Below are 15,678 nucleotides of genomic sequence, written 5' to 3' on the forward strand. Positions count from 1 at the left end.
AACTTTTGATAGTTTCAAAAGATGCTTATTCAAAATTAATTTGTTACATTAGAATGATGATAACTAAATCCATTGCGTTACTTATCTTTATAGATAAGGTAGATTACAAATTTATGGATGTACTTAATGACATATTTATGATTAAATGATATCTTGACCCGCAGCGACGCTCAGGCCTTATAAGGTAGTTACTATTTAAGGTGGGAGAGAAGATTGAGCAAAAAGCTAGATTTTGAACACAGATTCAACTCACATCAATCTCCAACACCTGTTTTCTCCTTCAATCTTATTCCTTTGTTGCTGCAAACCTACTTCTACGCCAACAACAAAGTCGACTATGTTTCACTTCATAAATATGTGGTCCGACCGGAAACTTATGTAGGAGAGAAGTTAAAAATCGTCATAAGAACGAACCCGGAAAATGAAACTATTCACCATAGCTGAACTGGATACATTGAGAGAGCGTAACCCCCAACAGATACAAAATTTCAACACCACCCTATTGACATGTATTTCAGCACCATCCACAGATATCAACATTGTTGATTGATCAGAAAACGACTAATAGCTGAACGTCACCATCTTATGTATGGAGAAGCGCCACCAGTGTTTAGATATTCGACTCTACATCATCCTCCATCTCGTGCACAGCTTGGAGAGGCCCTCCTCCGAGCATGAAATTGCTGTCTAGTTGGTTGCTTATTGGGCCGTTTCCGAACAAACACACCTGAGGCTCTATCTGATTCAAGCGGTTCAGCTCTTCCTCGGACAGCGACCAGCTGAAGATGTCAATGTTTTTCCTTATACGATCCGGGTTCAGGCTACAGGGTAGGACACTTGTCCCCCTTTGCAGTCCCCAACGCAAGATAACCTGCATACATGGACAAGAAATAAACACATACATGAGAACGTGTAAGAAAATCCAATAGTTTGGTGAAGAATATCCCTACATTTTCCAATATTGGGATTTTCAAAATCAATATTGTAATGATAAAGACCAAAAAGTGAAAAAAGGTAACTAAGGAGATGCTTCATTAATGCATATCCAGTTAAAGATTTCATGAAAACATGTTATAAGGATGATTTGAAGAATTAAAAAATTATTTAGACTTCGAAATCCTTTTGTTCTCTGGATAAGTGTATTTATGCGATCTTGCCTATTTGGAAACATTTGAGATTTAGTTCCTAACTGTGGTTTATACTGCATAAATTGAACGAAGTTCGGTTCTTAGTTGCCGTCTCTCCCATTTCTCTCTATGGAATTTCTTCCTTGGTGTTCATTGCGTCAACTTGCAGCAGACGGTTCTAACTTAGATGTGAGCGATTAATTTCACAATGGCCTCTACAGAATTGGCTGAGAACGATAAGGCAACTTGGAAAGTGAAGTACCTGTTCTGGAGTCTTTCTGTGTCTGTTCGCAATCTCTGAAACAACTGACAGCTTCAGCATTGGCCCATGAACTGATCGAGACCTTCGAAATGATATACGTGGAGTTCCAGGTTCATCTTCCCCACCTGATCCACTATCTGATTGTACCGGACTTGAACTAGGTACACCTAGAGGTGTGTGAGCAGACACATGGATACCTTTTGTCTGACAGAACTTTACAAGTTCATCTTGCCGCCAGAAAGGGTGCAATTCCACCTAACAAAAAAGGAATTCTTAGTCATGAATTTCAAATTCATCGATAAAATGCTGCATGCAAGACAGCATAAAAAGTTGTCATGAAAAACCTTAATCCATATAAACTTTCTTCTGTTGTACCAGAATTGCAACTGAGAAATATACCTTTCAAATATAAGACAATAACAGCACTTAAAAATGGGAAGTGTAAAGCAGACAAAAGACTGGGAAAAAAAAAATCTTATACTCTACCACTGCACATACAGATGAACTGTCATTCATTGCTGATTGCTTGTACTCATTTCACAGCCTATTAGTAATTAGATGACTGCAACTGTTTCACAAAAGCGTGAGGGCATCCCTGGATGCAGGCCAAAGATCATCCTATAGCGTGCTCATGCACCTCACAAGACTATTTGCATGTATAAGACCAAAAAAGCATGCAGTTATATTAAATAAATTCGATGTAGTACAGTGGCTCATTATTTATGCCAAGGCTACTCTGACTCAACGTGAGGATCATAAACAGGTATCTGCAAGTGCTTTTTAATCAATGACAGATGGCATGCGCATAATGAAAAATGACTGACGGCTATTTTACCCAGATACATGCAAATCCTATCTAATCTATCTAGAGATAGTGACCATAAATATAAATATCAAGTCATATTGTACTGTTGATACCGCATGGAACTGTAATGAAACCTTCGGAGTAAACGTATCCAGAGACTTGCACATCTAAGTTAGGACACCTAGAAACCTAAAGATAGAATAAGATGCTTTCTGTTCCTCACTCAGTGACACTGGCAAATACTGAGCATTCAGTGTCTAAATGGGGGGAGAAAATTTCAGCGCTGTAGCTTAATATAGAAGACAATCAACAATAAAAACCAACTAAAACAAATAAATTATTAATGCTTCACAATATTGTATATTACACTGCGTTTCAGCAATGAAAAGCCGTTAAGTTCTGCCAAATCTACGATTATCTGACTATGCAAGATTAGAGGAATAGTCATGCAAACCTGATTAACAGCAGGAACAATCTTTGCGAACTTTAGGAGCTCCTTAATCTGTTGAATGCTGAAATTGCTGACTCCAATGGATCGAACCAGACCCGACTCGACCAACCCCTCCATGGCTTTCCATGCCTTCTTCAATTTACTCAGGAACTGCTTATACTCGCTTCCCAATTTCAAAGGTGGGTCACTTGCATCACCAAACCCAGTGCTCTCAGGCCAATGCATGAGATACAGATCCAAGTACTGAACCCCTAGATTCTTGAGCGACACTCTGACAGAATTATCGATCTTATTGGTAGAGTTCATGTTACAATAGAGCTTAGAGGTGAGGAACAGGCCTTCCCTTTTAAGTGAGCCTAGCTTAAATGCCTCAGCTAGGGCTTCCCCAACCTCAATCTCGTTCCCGTAGAGATGGGCACAGTCAATGTGGCGATACCCAACAGAGAGGGCCACCTTAACAGCCTGGACACAGAGGTCGCCACCGCTCTGCCATGTCCCGAGCCCAATAGCCGGGATTTTGGCCCCCGTGTTCAGCACGAAATACAAGCCGGCACCGTCGCACTTCCCTTTCATTCCCACTTGTGATCTCACAAGATAAACCAACAAGATATATTTGGCGGAAGAAATGTCAAAGAGATATCTATGTCCAATTCCTCTTCCGGTTTGAATGAGTCTCCAGTTTGACAGTAACAGCGATTCGGTCCTGTCAAATCCAAGGAACCCGATGAGCGCAAATCAATCGAGAAAAAACGGAAACTCTATCATGATTTCATCGCATTCCGAGTGGCTCAAGATCCAGAAATGCACAAGAACAAAACTCAGCACATCAAAATTGAGTGGAGGAAACGGGATTGACAAATGAACAGTGTTTACGGAAATCTTCACCAACCACGGAATCTAGAATCTTCCCTGCTCCGGAGGACTAAACAACTAGGCAAAACCAAACTCAGGCAATTGGGACAAAAAAAATTCAAACCTTAGAGCTCGAGGTTGAGCAGAAAGAACTGTCCGGTCGCGAATTGAGAGGAACGGCGCGGCACTCGAAATGAAGAAAGCGAGCAGAACACAGATTGCTTGCGGCGGTCGGAGCGGAATGCGCGAAGCACGAAGCGGATCACGCTCTCAGTCCTGGAGGAAGCAGCCTTTGGTTCGAAGAAGAAGAAGAAGAAGAAGAAGAAGTTGTTAAGCCAGCGAAAACTGGGAGGAGAGGTCAAATGGTCAACAATGGCGACAGAAGGAAGGAAGGAAGGAGGGAAAGGGCAGAGAAACAGATAGAGAGAGAGAGAGAGAGACTGCTTAGCTGTTTTAAGATCAATTTCCTGCCAAATTTTCCCGATTATTAATTAAGTATTTTCTCACCGAAAAATTAATTATTTTCATTTGTCATGGTTAATTTGATTTGCTCCCTAAAGTTTTGGGTGGTCAGGAAAGGATCCTTATAATTTTGAGTCGTCTCAAATTACTTCCACTTATATCTCATGTCGACCGCCTACTATCCGAAGAATCCACAAGTCCCATGTCAAGTATAGGAAGCGCTCTGAATTGTTAATATAAGTCGAGAGGGCGCACCTCTTACGTACTGTACAAATGGATCTTATGATTCAAGCTTTGGCAATACCTCGTGTCGGAGTTTAGAACTTATGATTCAAGCTCCGCATTTACAGTTCAAGTATCAGAATAATGAATTTTTGAGGTGACAGACAGTACTACACTAACTATAGTTAAAACTCGAATCCCATATCAAATAAACATCTAGGGATCTAACACTAACAAATGTTGACATTTGAGTCGGCCTTTTGGGCTAGGCTAGCTCATATAGTTTCATGGGGTCGGGGCAAGTTAAAGGAAAAATAAAAATAGGCGCAAATGTTTGCGCATGGTCTTACCAGTTTATAGCTTAACTTATTATATTCTTCATTTTAAACATTGGAAAGCAAGAAAGACTCTAACATCTCTCTCTCTTATTTCTCTTATACGAGGATCATGTCAAAGCATTAATCAATATATGATCTTTTTTAGATTACAACGGGCATGTAGTCGGCACAATTTTGTGCCACGATCATTCACAAGAAATTAGAGTCTTGTTATGCAGTCTTTTTTTTTAGGGATTAATAAGTAAGAAACACGACTAAACCACAAAAAAAATATATATATATATATATATATATATATATATAATTAAAAGGATTAGTGGTAATATATTGTTAGTATTGAAAAACGAATTCAATCCACTAGAGATGCTCACTTTCAATAGAAAAAATAGAAATTTATATATATATTTTCGTTGGTGGGACTTATATATCTTTTTATTCCTCTTTCCTATCATCCACTGCACCGGGTGTGCCTTTGGCTTATTGTTAAAGAATATTATGCCGGTATCTACTACCGACGTGAGGACTGACTTGACATACTTTGTAAATTATATGGATCATCTTGAGCAACTCAAAAGAGCATTGGGAGCAACGTGCAATTATCATTGTGTTTACAGTACAAGAGAAAAGGAGAAGACAAAAAGAGCTTTTCCTTTCGCCAAAAAGTCACAAAGAAAGACAAATAATTATGCAGCCAAAAAGCAACATTGGGATTTATTTTTTATTTTTTATTTTTCATTTGTCAAGCTCTATGCACCCAAAGACATAGACCCCAACAGGCACACAAGTCCTTTGACATCTCTATTTTTATAATTGGATATTTTTTTAATTGAAATACGATGGGTACTATAACGTAATTGATTTGGATTCTTGACGTATTTTAATAAATTGACCTTATTGTGAAGAAGAACAATAAAAATAAAATCCTGTCAATATCAATTCTCCTACGTCAAATCAAGTTTGGTTGTTTGGATTTTATCAAATTAATCTCGATAATTTTGTTTCACATGATCCATTAAAGTTCACATAATATATAGATTAAATATCAATCGTGCCATAAAAAAATGCTTATTGAAGAGAATTCTCACGTTATCTTTTTTAAATATATGTTTGAATCAATAATAATTTCTTAGTTTGAATCGTAATTGGACATTGTGCTTTGTCATTGAATATTTTTTCCATGACCCCGATTCCTATCATGAATTAAAATAAAATAACAAAAAATGGGCAGCTTGTCTTGACATCTTATATTATGGAAAAGTGTGGGGTTCCGCTGGCAGATCCGTTGCGCCAGGGCCCCTTTACTAGTTGACCGGTTCTGACCGGTCAACTGGTAAATCACTTTTTTTTTTAGTTTTATATAAAAGCAAATAATAAATGAAAAATTGCAGATTTATTTTAAAAAATAATCAAATAAAATAAAATTTTGAAAATAAAAATTGGAAATGAATGGTAATAAAAAAAAATTTAGATATTTCGAAAATGTTGTACTGAATTGTAATAACAATTACAAAATATAAGTTATCATAAAATTTAATTTATGGGATAACTTCAGTGGAAAAAGTGATAATTTTGTACAAATTGATATTTGTCACTTGTTCAAAATGTGGCATGACAAAACTAAATCTCCGACGATAATGCAAGTTGAGTATATGATAACTTAGTCTAAATTAGTATATTAATGACATTTTAAACTAATTTTATGACAAAAAATTATGTTCGGAGATAACATCAATTAGATAATTTATTTACATAATTTAGAGATAACTTATTTGTAAGATGTGATAACTTAATTTAAATTGGCCTAGTTATCACTTGAAAACTCACACTATCACTATTTACTGTACCAATGATAATTAATACATTATTGGGGATAATTTAGTTCAAATTGGCCTATTTATCACAAGTTGAACAATTGTTATCACCATTTATACAATGTTTATATAACTAATTTGTAATATGTGATAAATTTGTTCAAATTGGGCTAGTTAATACGTGATGGACTCATGTTATCATTATTTACTTTACCAATGATAACCGATGCATAATACATGATAATTTAGTTCAAATTGGCCCATTTGTCAGAAGTTGACCAGTTGTTATCACTATTTACATAATCTTAAGATAACTAATTTGTAATATGTGATAATTTAGTTCAAACTGGCTCATTTATCACAAGTTGAACAACGGTTATCACTATTTACATAATTTAGAGATAACTTATTTGTAAGATGTGATAACTTGATTCAAATTGGCCTAGTTATCACCTAATGAACTCTCGTTATCACTATTTACTTTACCAATGATAACCGGTAGATAATATGTGATAACTTAGTTTAAACTTGCCCATTTATCACAAGTTGAACATTTGTTATCACTGTTTACATAATCTTGAGATAACTAATTTGTAATATGTGATAATTTTGTTCTAATTGGCCTACTTATTACCTGATGAACTCTCGTTATCACAATTTACTTATTCAGTGATAACCGGTGCATAATAGGTGATAATTTAGTTCAAATTAGCTCATTTATCACAAGTTGAACAATTGTTATCACTATTTACATAATCTTGAAACTAACTTGTAATATGTGATAACTTATGTCGAATTGGCCTACTTGTCACCTAATGAACTCCCGTTATTATTATTTACTTATTCGATGATAACCGGTACATATTAGGTGATAACTTAGTTCAAATTGGCCCATTTGGGAGAAGATTTCTCCGAAAATCCCCAAAATTTAAAATAAATAAATAAAAATAAAACCGGTAACCTACTAAAGGAGTAAAACAAACGGAAGGCTCGGATTTAGTCTTCATAGCTAACGGTGGTGGGTGCTGGCGAAATGGTTCCGCCGGCGGACCCCAGACGCCTCCCTCATATCATACCTTCCAATAACATCTTCGAAGTCATTAAAATTTGATTTTTCTAATGAAAATAAAGACTTTTTTTTTTTTTGGGGGGGTGAAGAAACAGCATCCAACCAGCACCTACCGAACACAAAACGAACCCACTCTGACACTCTTCCACGCATTTTTATGAAAGAAAACGTGCCATTGGAATATTTTAAATCATGGGATTAATCTCTGTCCATGATATTACAAAATGACCAGAATTATTGTGCTTGTGGGTCATCTGTATGGCATGTGGTAAAACTTACATGTCTCGTATGTTTGCAAGATATTTACATAGATTGTGAGATTGATGGGGAGAAATCCGAACACCCTCATTATTAAAAAAAAAATCAATAAAATAGCACAAACTTTTACTGATTTCTCTCTTTTTTTTTTTTAATTTTGACTTTTCACCTTCAAACTTTGTACGGGCTCCTTCAATCTCATTAAAATCCGTTGAGACCACGAGCAATCAATGTTTATCCTCATTGCAAGCCGACGAAAATAATAGTATCCACCTAGCAGCACAAAAAGATTTACTCACATTTACGCGATCAGTCGTATATGCGATCAACCGTGGATCAAGACCAACTGGATGAATTGAGCTATATCGATTATAATCGAACCATTTAATCTAGTCACAAGCTAATAGATTAATTATTAATCAGGTATATTCCTGACCAATTTTTTTTTTTTTAAAAAAGAGAAAGAGAAAGAGAAAGAAATTGCAATAATAATTTTTGAACCTATTAATTTTTAATTACTAGATTTATTGACGTAGCGGTCAAGTTCGATTGATCAATCCATGAATTAGACTAATCAAATGGATGGGATTAATTTTTTATAATCTATATATAATATAACTATTACAAAAGTATGCAAATCAACCAGGTATTCTTTGAGTTATTTTATTTTGTTCTTACATTTTATGTTACATATAAATGTTTCTAATTTCTTATTTGAGTAGTTATCATAAATATTTATATGTTAAATACTGACTAATTTATTAGAAACGATTTGCAAAGATATTAGATGAGATATTCAAATAACGTGACTAAGAATGCGTTCAGATAGATCAAAGGGGTAGGGTCAGAATAAAATTAGTCTATCTAAACATCGAAATGGTGAAACTAATTTAAATTTATAATATGAACTAAAATTTGTCTAAATATATTGAAAGTATATAAAAGACAACATATTGAAATCGTGAAGTACGAATTAAAAATTATGTAGACGCGTCAAAAATTAGGAAAAGTCGAGAAACTTTAACAACAGTTCTCTATTTATGAAGGGAAAGGGGGAGATTAACCGAGCCCGCATATAGTCTCATCATTTCAGCCGTATTCGCCATTCGGTATTCCATAGAGCTAACTTCTATGGCACGTTCGCATGGAGGTCATTGATTCAAAAACTTCATCGCTTAGCATACGAATATCCCATCGTCCATTCAGAAACCTCCTCCTCGCTCCATATCCATCCACTGAGATATGCCATGACAGGAAGGAAGCAGAGAATAATTTGAGATAATTGTGTAAAATTGTTCCGATTCATATGACACTTCAGCCATCTGCTTTGTCACTCTTTCTTCAGTACTGAATCGTGTAAGCGACAGTAATTGTCGGTGTGGCCCTCATCGTGAAAAACATGAAATGAATGATTGGGTGGTGTCAGTTTAACATATTATCATATCATTCTGGCCGGATTCAATTCTCGGTCAGACTGCATCGTAGCAAGGACAGTTCCCTGTTTGAGCATGCAATGCACGCTGACAATTCCACCAGAACCGAGTAAGCAGGAAGGACTGCTCAAGGAAATCGAATCTACAGATGAAAAGCATCGGAAATGTGCGGATTTGGTTCAAAGAGGCGTACTAGGTTCTAAAACGCAAAATCAACTACCAGCCCCGACACCATGTAAAGATTTGCAAAAATTTAAAAGACATTCAAGCAGAGTAATAAACGGGCCAACACAAATGCAGCTGCAGTATTCAAACCCAAAATCCAAAATCCCGACATGCATCTTGGAGAATTTTTTGACGTTGAGTTACGCTAGAGATCTACGTCAAGCCAGAATGTTCAAATCAGAAGACACAGCAGGAGAATGAATACTTAGGCAACTCCCCCTTGCAGCCTCAGTAACGATACCTGCTCCTGTCCCTGTCACGATCCCGGTCTCGCCCGTAATCCCGGTCTCTATCCCTGTCCCGGTCTCTGTCTCTGTCATATCCGTAATCACGGTCTCTTCCACGGTCACGCTCTCTGCTTCGACTGTGGCGTCTATCTCGCTCGTCCCGATCTCTGTGTTTGCCACCTTCCCTGTCATCCCTTTCCCGTTCCTGTTCCCGTTCCCTTCCTCTATCTCTGCTCCTTTCCCTCCCATCTTTATCATTGACAACTGCAGACAGTACTAAAGCAATTAGTATTACACACAGAAAAAAAAATCCCAATCATGAGTCTGCCCTGCAGAATTTATGCTTCCATATGAAAACAGTTTACATGCAGCCCATTTAAAGGGTACTTTATACAAGAAATTCCTCAACACAAGCCAAAACTGCTCCATAAAACATTTAGAAAACCCATTCAAAATCCTAAAGAACATGCTGTATAAATTAAATATAAAGAGAGAAATGTGCAGCATATATTGAGGCTACACCATAGTTATTCCACTTAGCGGTAAATCTATTTCAGTTGGCAGGCAAAACAACTATAACAGGAAAGCCGATGATGATGAAGATGATGATGGCAAATGGTACATATTAGAAGGACAAGAAGTATTCTACCAGGCCATGTATAATCGGATGCCACACGCATACATCATCTCAGGTGGGAAAAGGTTCAGAAAAGCAAATTCATGCATGCATTCATACGCCTGCCTTTCTGAGCTCAATCTTCAAGCCACACAGAAAGACAAAAACTTTACCAAACAAGCTCCACCATACCTAGTTCTTCAACCTCCCACCCTGCACGCCCAGCACCAGGTATGCCCTGAGCAGCTTCAGCTTGTTGAGTTTTAGCACGGAACTTCTTCTTGAGATTTCCAAATTCATCATACATCTCGCCGTCGTCCTGAATTCAGAATCAAAACTCAGAACCTTTCCTGGAACAATAGTTAAGGCAGGTTCAATTGATTCTTACCTCCTCAGCCTCCCTCCGCCTTCTTCTGGTTTCCTCAATTTCTTCTTCATCAAGTTCCTTATAACCTCCACCACGTCCTCCCCTGTTTTCACAAGTTCAATTGATAAATATCAACTAGAGAACTCTTTCAAGTAACAGCCATTAGGAACCAATGCATAAGTGCGAAAGGCTACAGAAGCTTGCATTATAAAGGTGAGATTTTCGGATGTATCGCCTTGTAACGAAGAAATATTCTAGAATAAGAGTCTCAGACACTAATAACAAGCGATGCTTATCACATAGTCAAAACTGCAATACGAGCTTTGTTCTGACTTCTGAGTACCAAATCAACAAACAGAAAAAAGAAAAATGGATAACACTGTGACATATGAGTTTTAAGAAATTGCACAAGTATTACAGATGCTTTATCATGTTTCACCATATACTGCAACCACCAAAAGGGAGAAAGAAAAAATACACAAACAAAAGATATATACACTACCTTACACCTCCCTCATTATGACCAGGCTTATTGGTGTTGCAAATGTTGCACTTTGTACGCTTTGCCCAGTTTATGTTGCCACACCTGAAACCAGGAAAATTAAGAAGCATACAAAGACAAGAACTCTTGCTGAGAGCGTATCTAAAAATGCTTATGAAATATCGACAAGCAAAAGCACTGAAATTTTGACATAAGCTTAATTGGAATATTATGTTGGGTCATTGCTTCTCCAAAAACTACATTAAGAAATATTAACGAACAACTTTAGTGATCGTTGACACAACTATCATCAACCACTCAGCAATAATCTAATTGTGACCACAGAAGAAACCGATTAACCACTAATATTGTACAGACCAGTGGTAGCATGTTTTGATATTATGGTAATTTTAGCCCACAGAAAAAAGAGGTCATCAGTGAAGACAAAGTGGAAGCAAGTCCATACATACAGTTTTACACTCTTACATTGGACAAGGCCAATCATTTGGACCAAAAAGTCCTGTAGGAGCAGCACCAACTGGACGGCCTGCAGCCCCAGAATCATGAGTACCCCGGCCCCTCCCACGGCCACCACCCTGTGAACCACCACCTCCAGCACCAGCAGGTCGAGCACTTCCACAGCGATTGCAGACACCACGAAATGCAAAGTTTACATTGGAACAACTGCTAACAGAACAAGTGATCAGGAGAAATTTAGATAGCAAAGTACGATATGGAAACAGACTACTAAGCAAAGGCTCGTGTAAGCAAGAAGAAGCTGCTCACCAATGTCACTCACAGACCTTGTATTCGGACACAACCAGTCTCCCTCTTGTTTCCATGCTTTTCCTGAAGCATCACCCCGACCTCTACCCCTTCCAACACCACCATTTACATCCTCAGCATTTTCCTCCAATACGCCAAGATTTCCAGCATCATTGCTGTCTTTGCTCTTCATGTCTGCAATGAAAACTCCAATAATACTTCCGTGAAAATCCTTCTTGTTAAACCATTCAACAGCAGCTGCTGCAGCATGGGGATCCTCATATGTGACAGTAGCATCTCCCTTAGGTTCATTCGTCTCTTTGTCTCTGTAGAGCCATATCTTGGGCCGTCCTGTACGCTTGTCTTTCTACAAGGGATGGAGCATAGACATATCTTTTACACAGTAAGGAAGAAAACTCGGTCCATCATGACATTTTCTTTCCTGAAAATTGCTCTCCACCTGCCTTTTAACAAATTTGTTTCGACTTTCTCAAGCACATTAGATAAAAGTGCATACTACAGAAAAAAAAATTCCATCTTTCTTCTAGTTTCAAATACTTACCAGGTAAAAAAAAAGAAATCTTGGAGTTTCTCACCAGGTAAAAACGTATCTTCCAAAGAAAATAAACTGCTCCTTAAGGCACTTCGTTTGTAGGTTAACGTGCGAAGACATTTGCGCAGCTTATCATGAAAATAACCAAATTCGACAAGGACTAACTGCCCATTTGGTAAAAATAGAAAAAGAGTATAAGGAATAAACATTCAAACTATGATACAGCTTTGTTCTGAAAGAGCTGCAAGTATCTAAGTTGTCACTTTCAATGACACTTCCACGGGAAACTTTTTTTTTTTTTGGCTAAGAGTTACTTATGAAAAAAAAAATCTTCCTTGAATGTACTCGCTGCAAAGTTGCCATGAGCTTAATTTGAGCATCAATTCTAACGGTAGAATGGACTGTAAAACGGAATGAAACACGCAGATCGTGCTTGGAGAGACAGACCCTACCTTAAGCAAACCAATAGTGCCGAAATGCTCCGCAAGCATGTTTTCATCAGTTCCCTCGGGCAGGTTACAAACATATACCGAAACATTACCCGCCATTGAGCTCCGAAACTCCTAAAATTCAGAGCAAGAAACAGAAATTACACCACCTTTGCATTGCAAATCGCCGAAATTAACAGCTGAAAAATGGGATACGGCGGGCTGCCAGCAAAACCTAAAATCGAAGAGGGTAATCAAAAGAAAGAGGAAAGGCGGAGAAACGAAGATGAATTGCAAAGGACTGTGACAGCGGAAAGATCAAAATTGGAATGCGAAACTGAGAATAGAAGGCGAAGCCTCAATATCGTCTACGATCCGAGTCCCGGCGCCGATTGACGAAAAGCAGTAAGGAGACAGCGATTGGTACCTAGAACGAGCGCAGAAGGGAAGATAACGCCAGCTGAACCGGAGAAGGGTTTTGCCCTGTCGGGAGAGACAGCAGGTTCTTCTGCTGTTAGGTTTAAGGCGTCTCTCTCTCCCTCCTCCCAGGCACAGTCCCTCTGCTACATCGAAACTTAACGATGTTTCAGAGCGAAAACGTTGGGTGAGGAAGATGAGGTTTATGCTTAATTTCAAATCGGGCCCTGTAGTTTGAAGGCGGATACGAAATGCTCCTTAGATGGCTTGTTTGCATTTGCACTCATTGTACTTTTGTTTTTTCTATGATTACCTCCTTGTACATTTGGACTTCCATTTTTCTATGATTAATAATACCTTCTGAGGAAGACTTGGAATATTTATGAGTCTGGGGATGAACAGATAAGAGTCTGGGGATGAACTGATAGAGTCGAATGTTATGGATTCAATCCGGTGATCGAAGTCCTTTATTGTTCTAGATTATTTTGCAATCAGTGCGACGACGATTGTGGCGGAACTCTGATTTTCAAAGGCTATAGAGAGATGAGAGCTTTCCCTCTGTTTATGGGGGCAAAAGTTGCCTTATACGGCTTGTCGGATACTCGGTATTTTTCATCGTAACTAGACCCTATCCTATATAAAAGCGATTCCGAGATTTTGAAACCAGACAATACCCTATAACGCGTTGTGATCAAATTCCTCTCGGAATGTGTATTAAACTACAGTTTACGGGTATCCAATTTAGAACCTATTTCTTTTTCTTTTTTAATCTCTTCCGAAGCAATAGCGGATCAAACAGAGCAACAGAATATTCTAACGGGCGCCTTGCTCTGTTTTGCATTATATTCTTTTGGTCTAAATTTTGATGGCTTTTTTCTTTTAGTAGTTGTAGGGTTTTATGTTAAAGACTAGATTTTTAGATCCATGCATTGCACGGATTTAACAAATAAAAATTCATAACATGTAGAAATTTAAATATATATTTATAAAATTAGTAATTAAATTCAACAATAATGGTTAATATGGACTATGTATGAAATATATCACATATAAATTGTTTTTACTCTCAAAATTTTAATATTGCAAATTTCAAACTTTTAATAGCAAATAATTATTCGAGAGACACGAAAAATTAATCTAAATTACATCTATATAGTTGTAATAATATTTTTAAATAATACTTAAGTTTTGATCAAATAAAAAAAATATTAATATAAGTGAACAATTGTCGGTAAGATTTTACGAAGTTATCAATCGAAAAATTTCATAAACAAAACCAAAGACAAATACGGCTCGTTTATACGTTAGTTAGTATGATTACCGGGCCATCTTGAACCAAATAGCTAGGTGATGATGATTGGATATATGTCCGTAAATGTAAAGTCCGGTGCATCCATAGAATATAGTTTCAGGCATAGCACCGTCCGAAGTCGAAGACCTAAACACTCCGCCGACCATTGGTCTACGACTATGTAAAGAGCGGGACTGATTCGCGTGTACTGTATACGTATAACGATGTAAAATAGGGTTTATTGGAACTAATCAATGAATTAGATGTGGTTTCCTACAATTCAATCAGCAGACGTACGAGCAAACGTCAGATTTACACGACAGTACTCAATGAAGTAGATCAGGAAACATAATACTAAAATCTACTCCTACTAAAACACCAAACTCTCGGTGTATGCTATACATTCCGCATTCGCTAGATCGAACAACCTTGATCGGGTTTCTGCTAAGACCCAATTTTGCCAACTCCGATGGATTCACCAAAACAATATTCGAGATTCAGTACGAATACAGCATCGAACCCCACTGCGCACGTACTCCCAACAATATCTCGAACTCACGAACGGCGTCTAGGTTATCCAACAAACCAGCCGTGCATGTCACGCTCTCGATCTTCCTGCGGGCCTCCTCTCTTTGCCGCTGGATTTTAAGCATTCGCCAGTTCGCACAGACCAATTTAAACTCTTGGTCCGAGATGCAGACTTTGGTGCTGCAAGTGAGCGATGTAATCTCGTTGTTACTTGGACTGATAACATCTCCTGCTACAGTTTCAGGGCGGAGTGCATGGACGGTGTCTTCCGTGGCCTTTCGAAGCGGGCGGGTCTGGATTCTTCGTCTCGCTAACGTGCGGCTCTGCTTTTTTCTCTTCAGGCAATCTGCCTCTCTGCACGTGCCGCTCGGCTTTGTTCTCTTCAGATTATCCATTGCAGCCCCCGGTCTCTGTTTCTTGAGACTCGACGATGCTCTCAAACCCATGACGTCCACCCGCTTCTACTTCAAATTATCCATTGCAGCCTCCGTTCCCCGTTTCTCGAGACTCGAAGACGCTTTCAAACCCACGACGTCCACCCGCTTCTGCTTCAGATTATCTATTGCAGCCTCCGGTCTCTGTTTCTTAAGACTCGACGACGCTCTCAAACCCATGACGTCTACCCGCTTCTGCTTCTTTCTCTCTGGACCCTGCACTGCCTCGGGTTCCTTAACTCCATCCCGATAGCAC

The 15,678-nt window shown here is 38.2% G+C and overlaps 2 protein-coding genes across 4 annotated transcripts; both read right to left on the bottom strand.

The window, feature by feature from the left end:
* Window positions 1-256: 256 nt before the first annotated feature.
* On the bottom strand, window positions 257-3,926 carry LOC116196933 (aldo-keto reductase family 4 member C10-like). The gene is made up of 4 exons (XM_031526892.1): window positions 3,622-3,926; window positions 2,649-3,348; window positions 1,390-1,644; window positions 257-871 (listed from the first exon to the last, which is right to left on the bottom strand). Exons 2-4 carry the CDS (start codon window positions 3,216-3,218, stop codon window positions 611-613), a joined length of 1,086 nt encoding a protein of 361 aa, XP_031382752.1. The 5' UTR covers window positions 3,219-3,348; window positions 3,622-3,926; the 3' UTR covers window positions 257-610.
* A 5,359-nt stretch (window positions 3,927-9,285) lies between these two features.
* LOC116197213 (transcription initiation factor TFIID subunit 15) lies at window positions 9,286-13,399 on the bottom strand. Of its 3 annotated transcripts, none has more exons than XM_031527280.1 (8): window positions 13,180-13,399; window positions 12,777-12,987; window positions 11,810-12,138; window positions 11,493-11,693; window positions 11,028-11,111; window positions 10,547-10,628; window positions 10,351-10,477; window positions 9,286-9,806 (listed from the first exon to the last, which is right to left on the bottom strand). In XM_031527280.1, exons 2-8 carry the CDS (start codon window positions 12,870-12,872, stop codon window positions 9,544-9,546), a joined length of 1,182 nt encoding a protein of 393 aa, XP_031383140.1. In that variant the 5' UTR covers window positions 12,873-12,987; window positions 13,180-13,399; the 3' UTR covers window positions 9,286-9,543. The 3 variants fall into 3 exon arrangements, with proteins under 3 accessions (XP_031383140.1, XP_031383139.1, XP_031383141.1); XM_031527279.1 differs by having other exon boundaries at window positions 12,777-12,887; window positions 13,180-13,396; XM_031527281.1 differs by having other exon boundaries at window positions 11,493-11,690; window positions 12,777-12,887; window positions 13,180-13,392.
* Between the last annotated feature and the right edge of the window lie 2,279 nt (window positions 13,400-15,678).

This window comes from Punica granatum, chromosome 2 (assembly GCF_007655135.1).
Source record: "Punica granatum isolate Tunisia-2019 chromosome 2, ASM765513v2, whole genome shotgun sequence".
Classification (NCBI taxonomy): Eukaryota; Viridiplantae; Streptophyta; class Magnoliopsida; order Myrtales; family Lythraceae; genus Punica; species Punica granatum.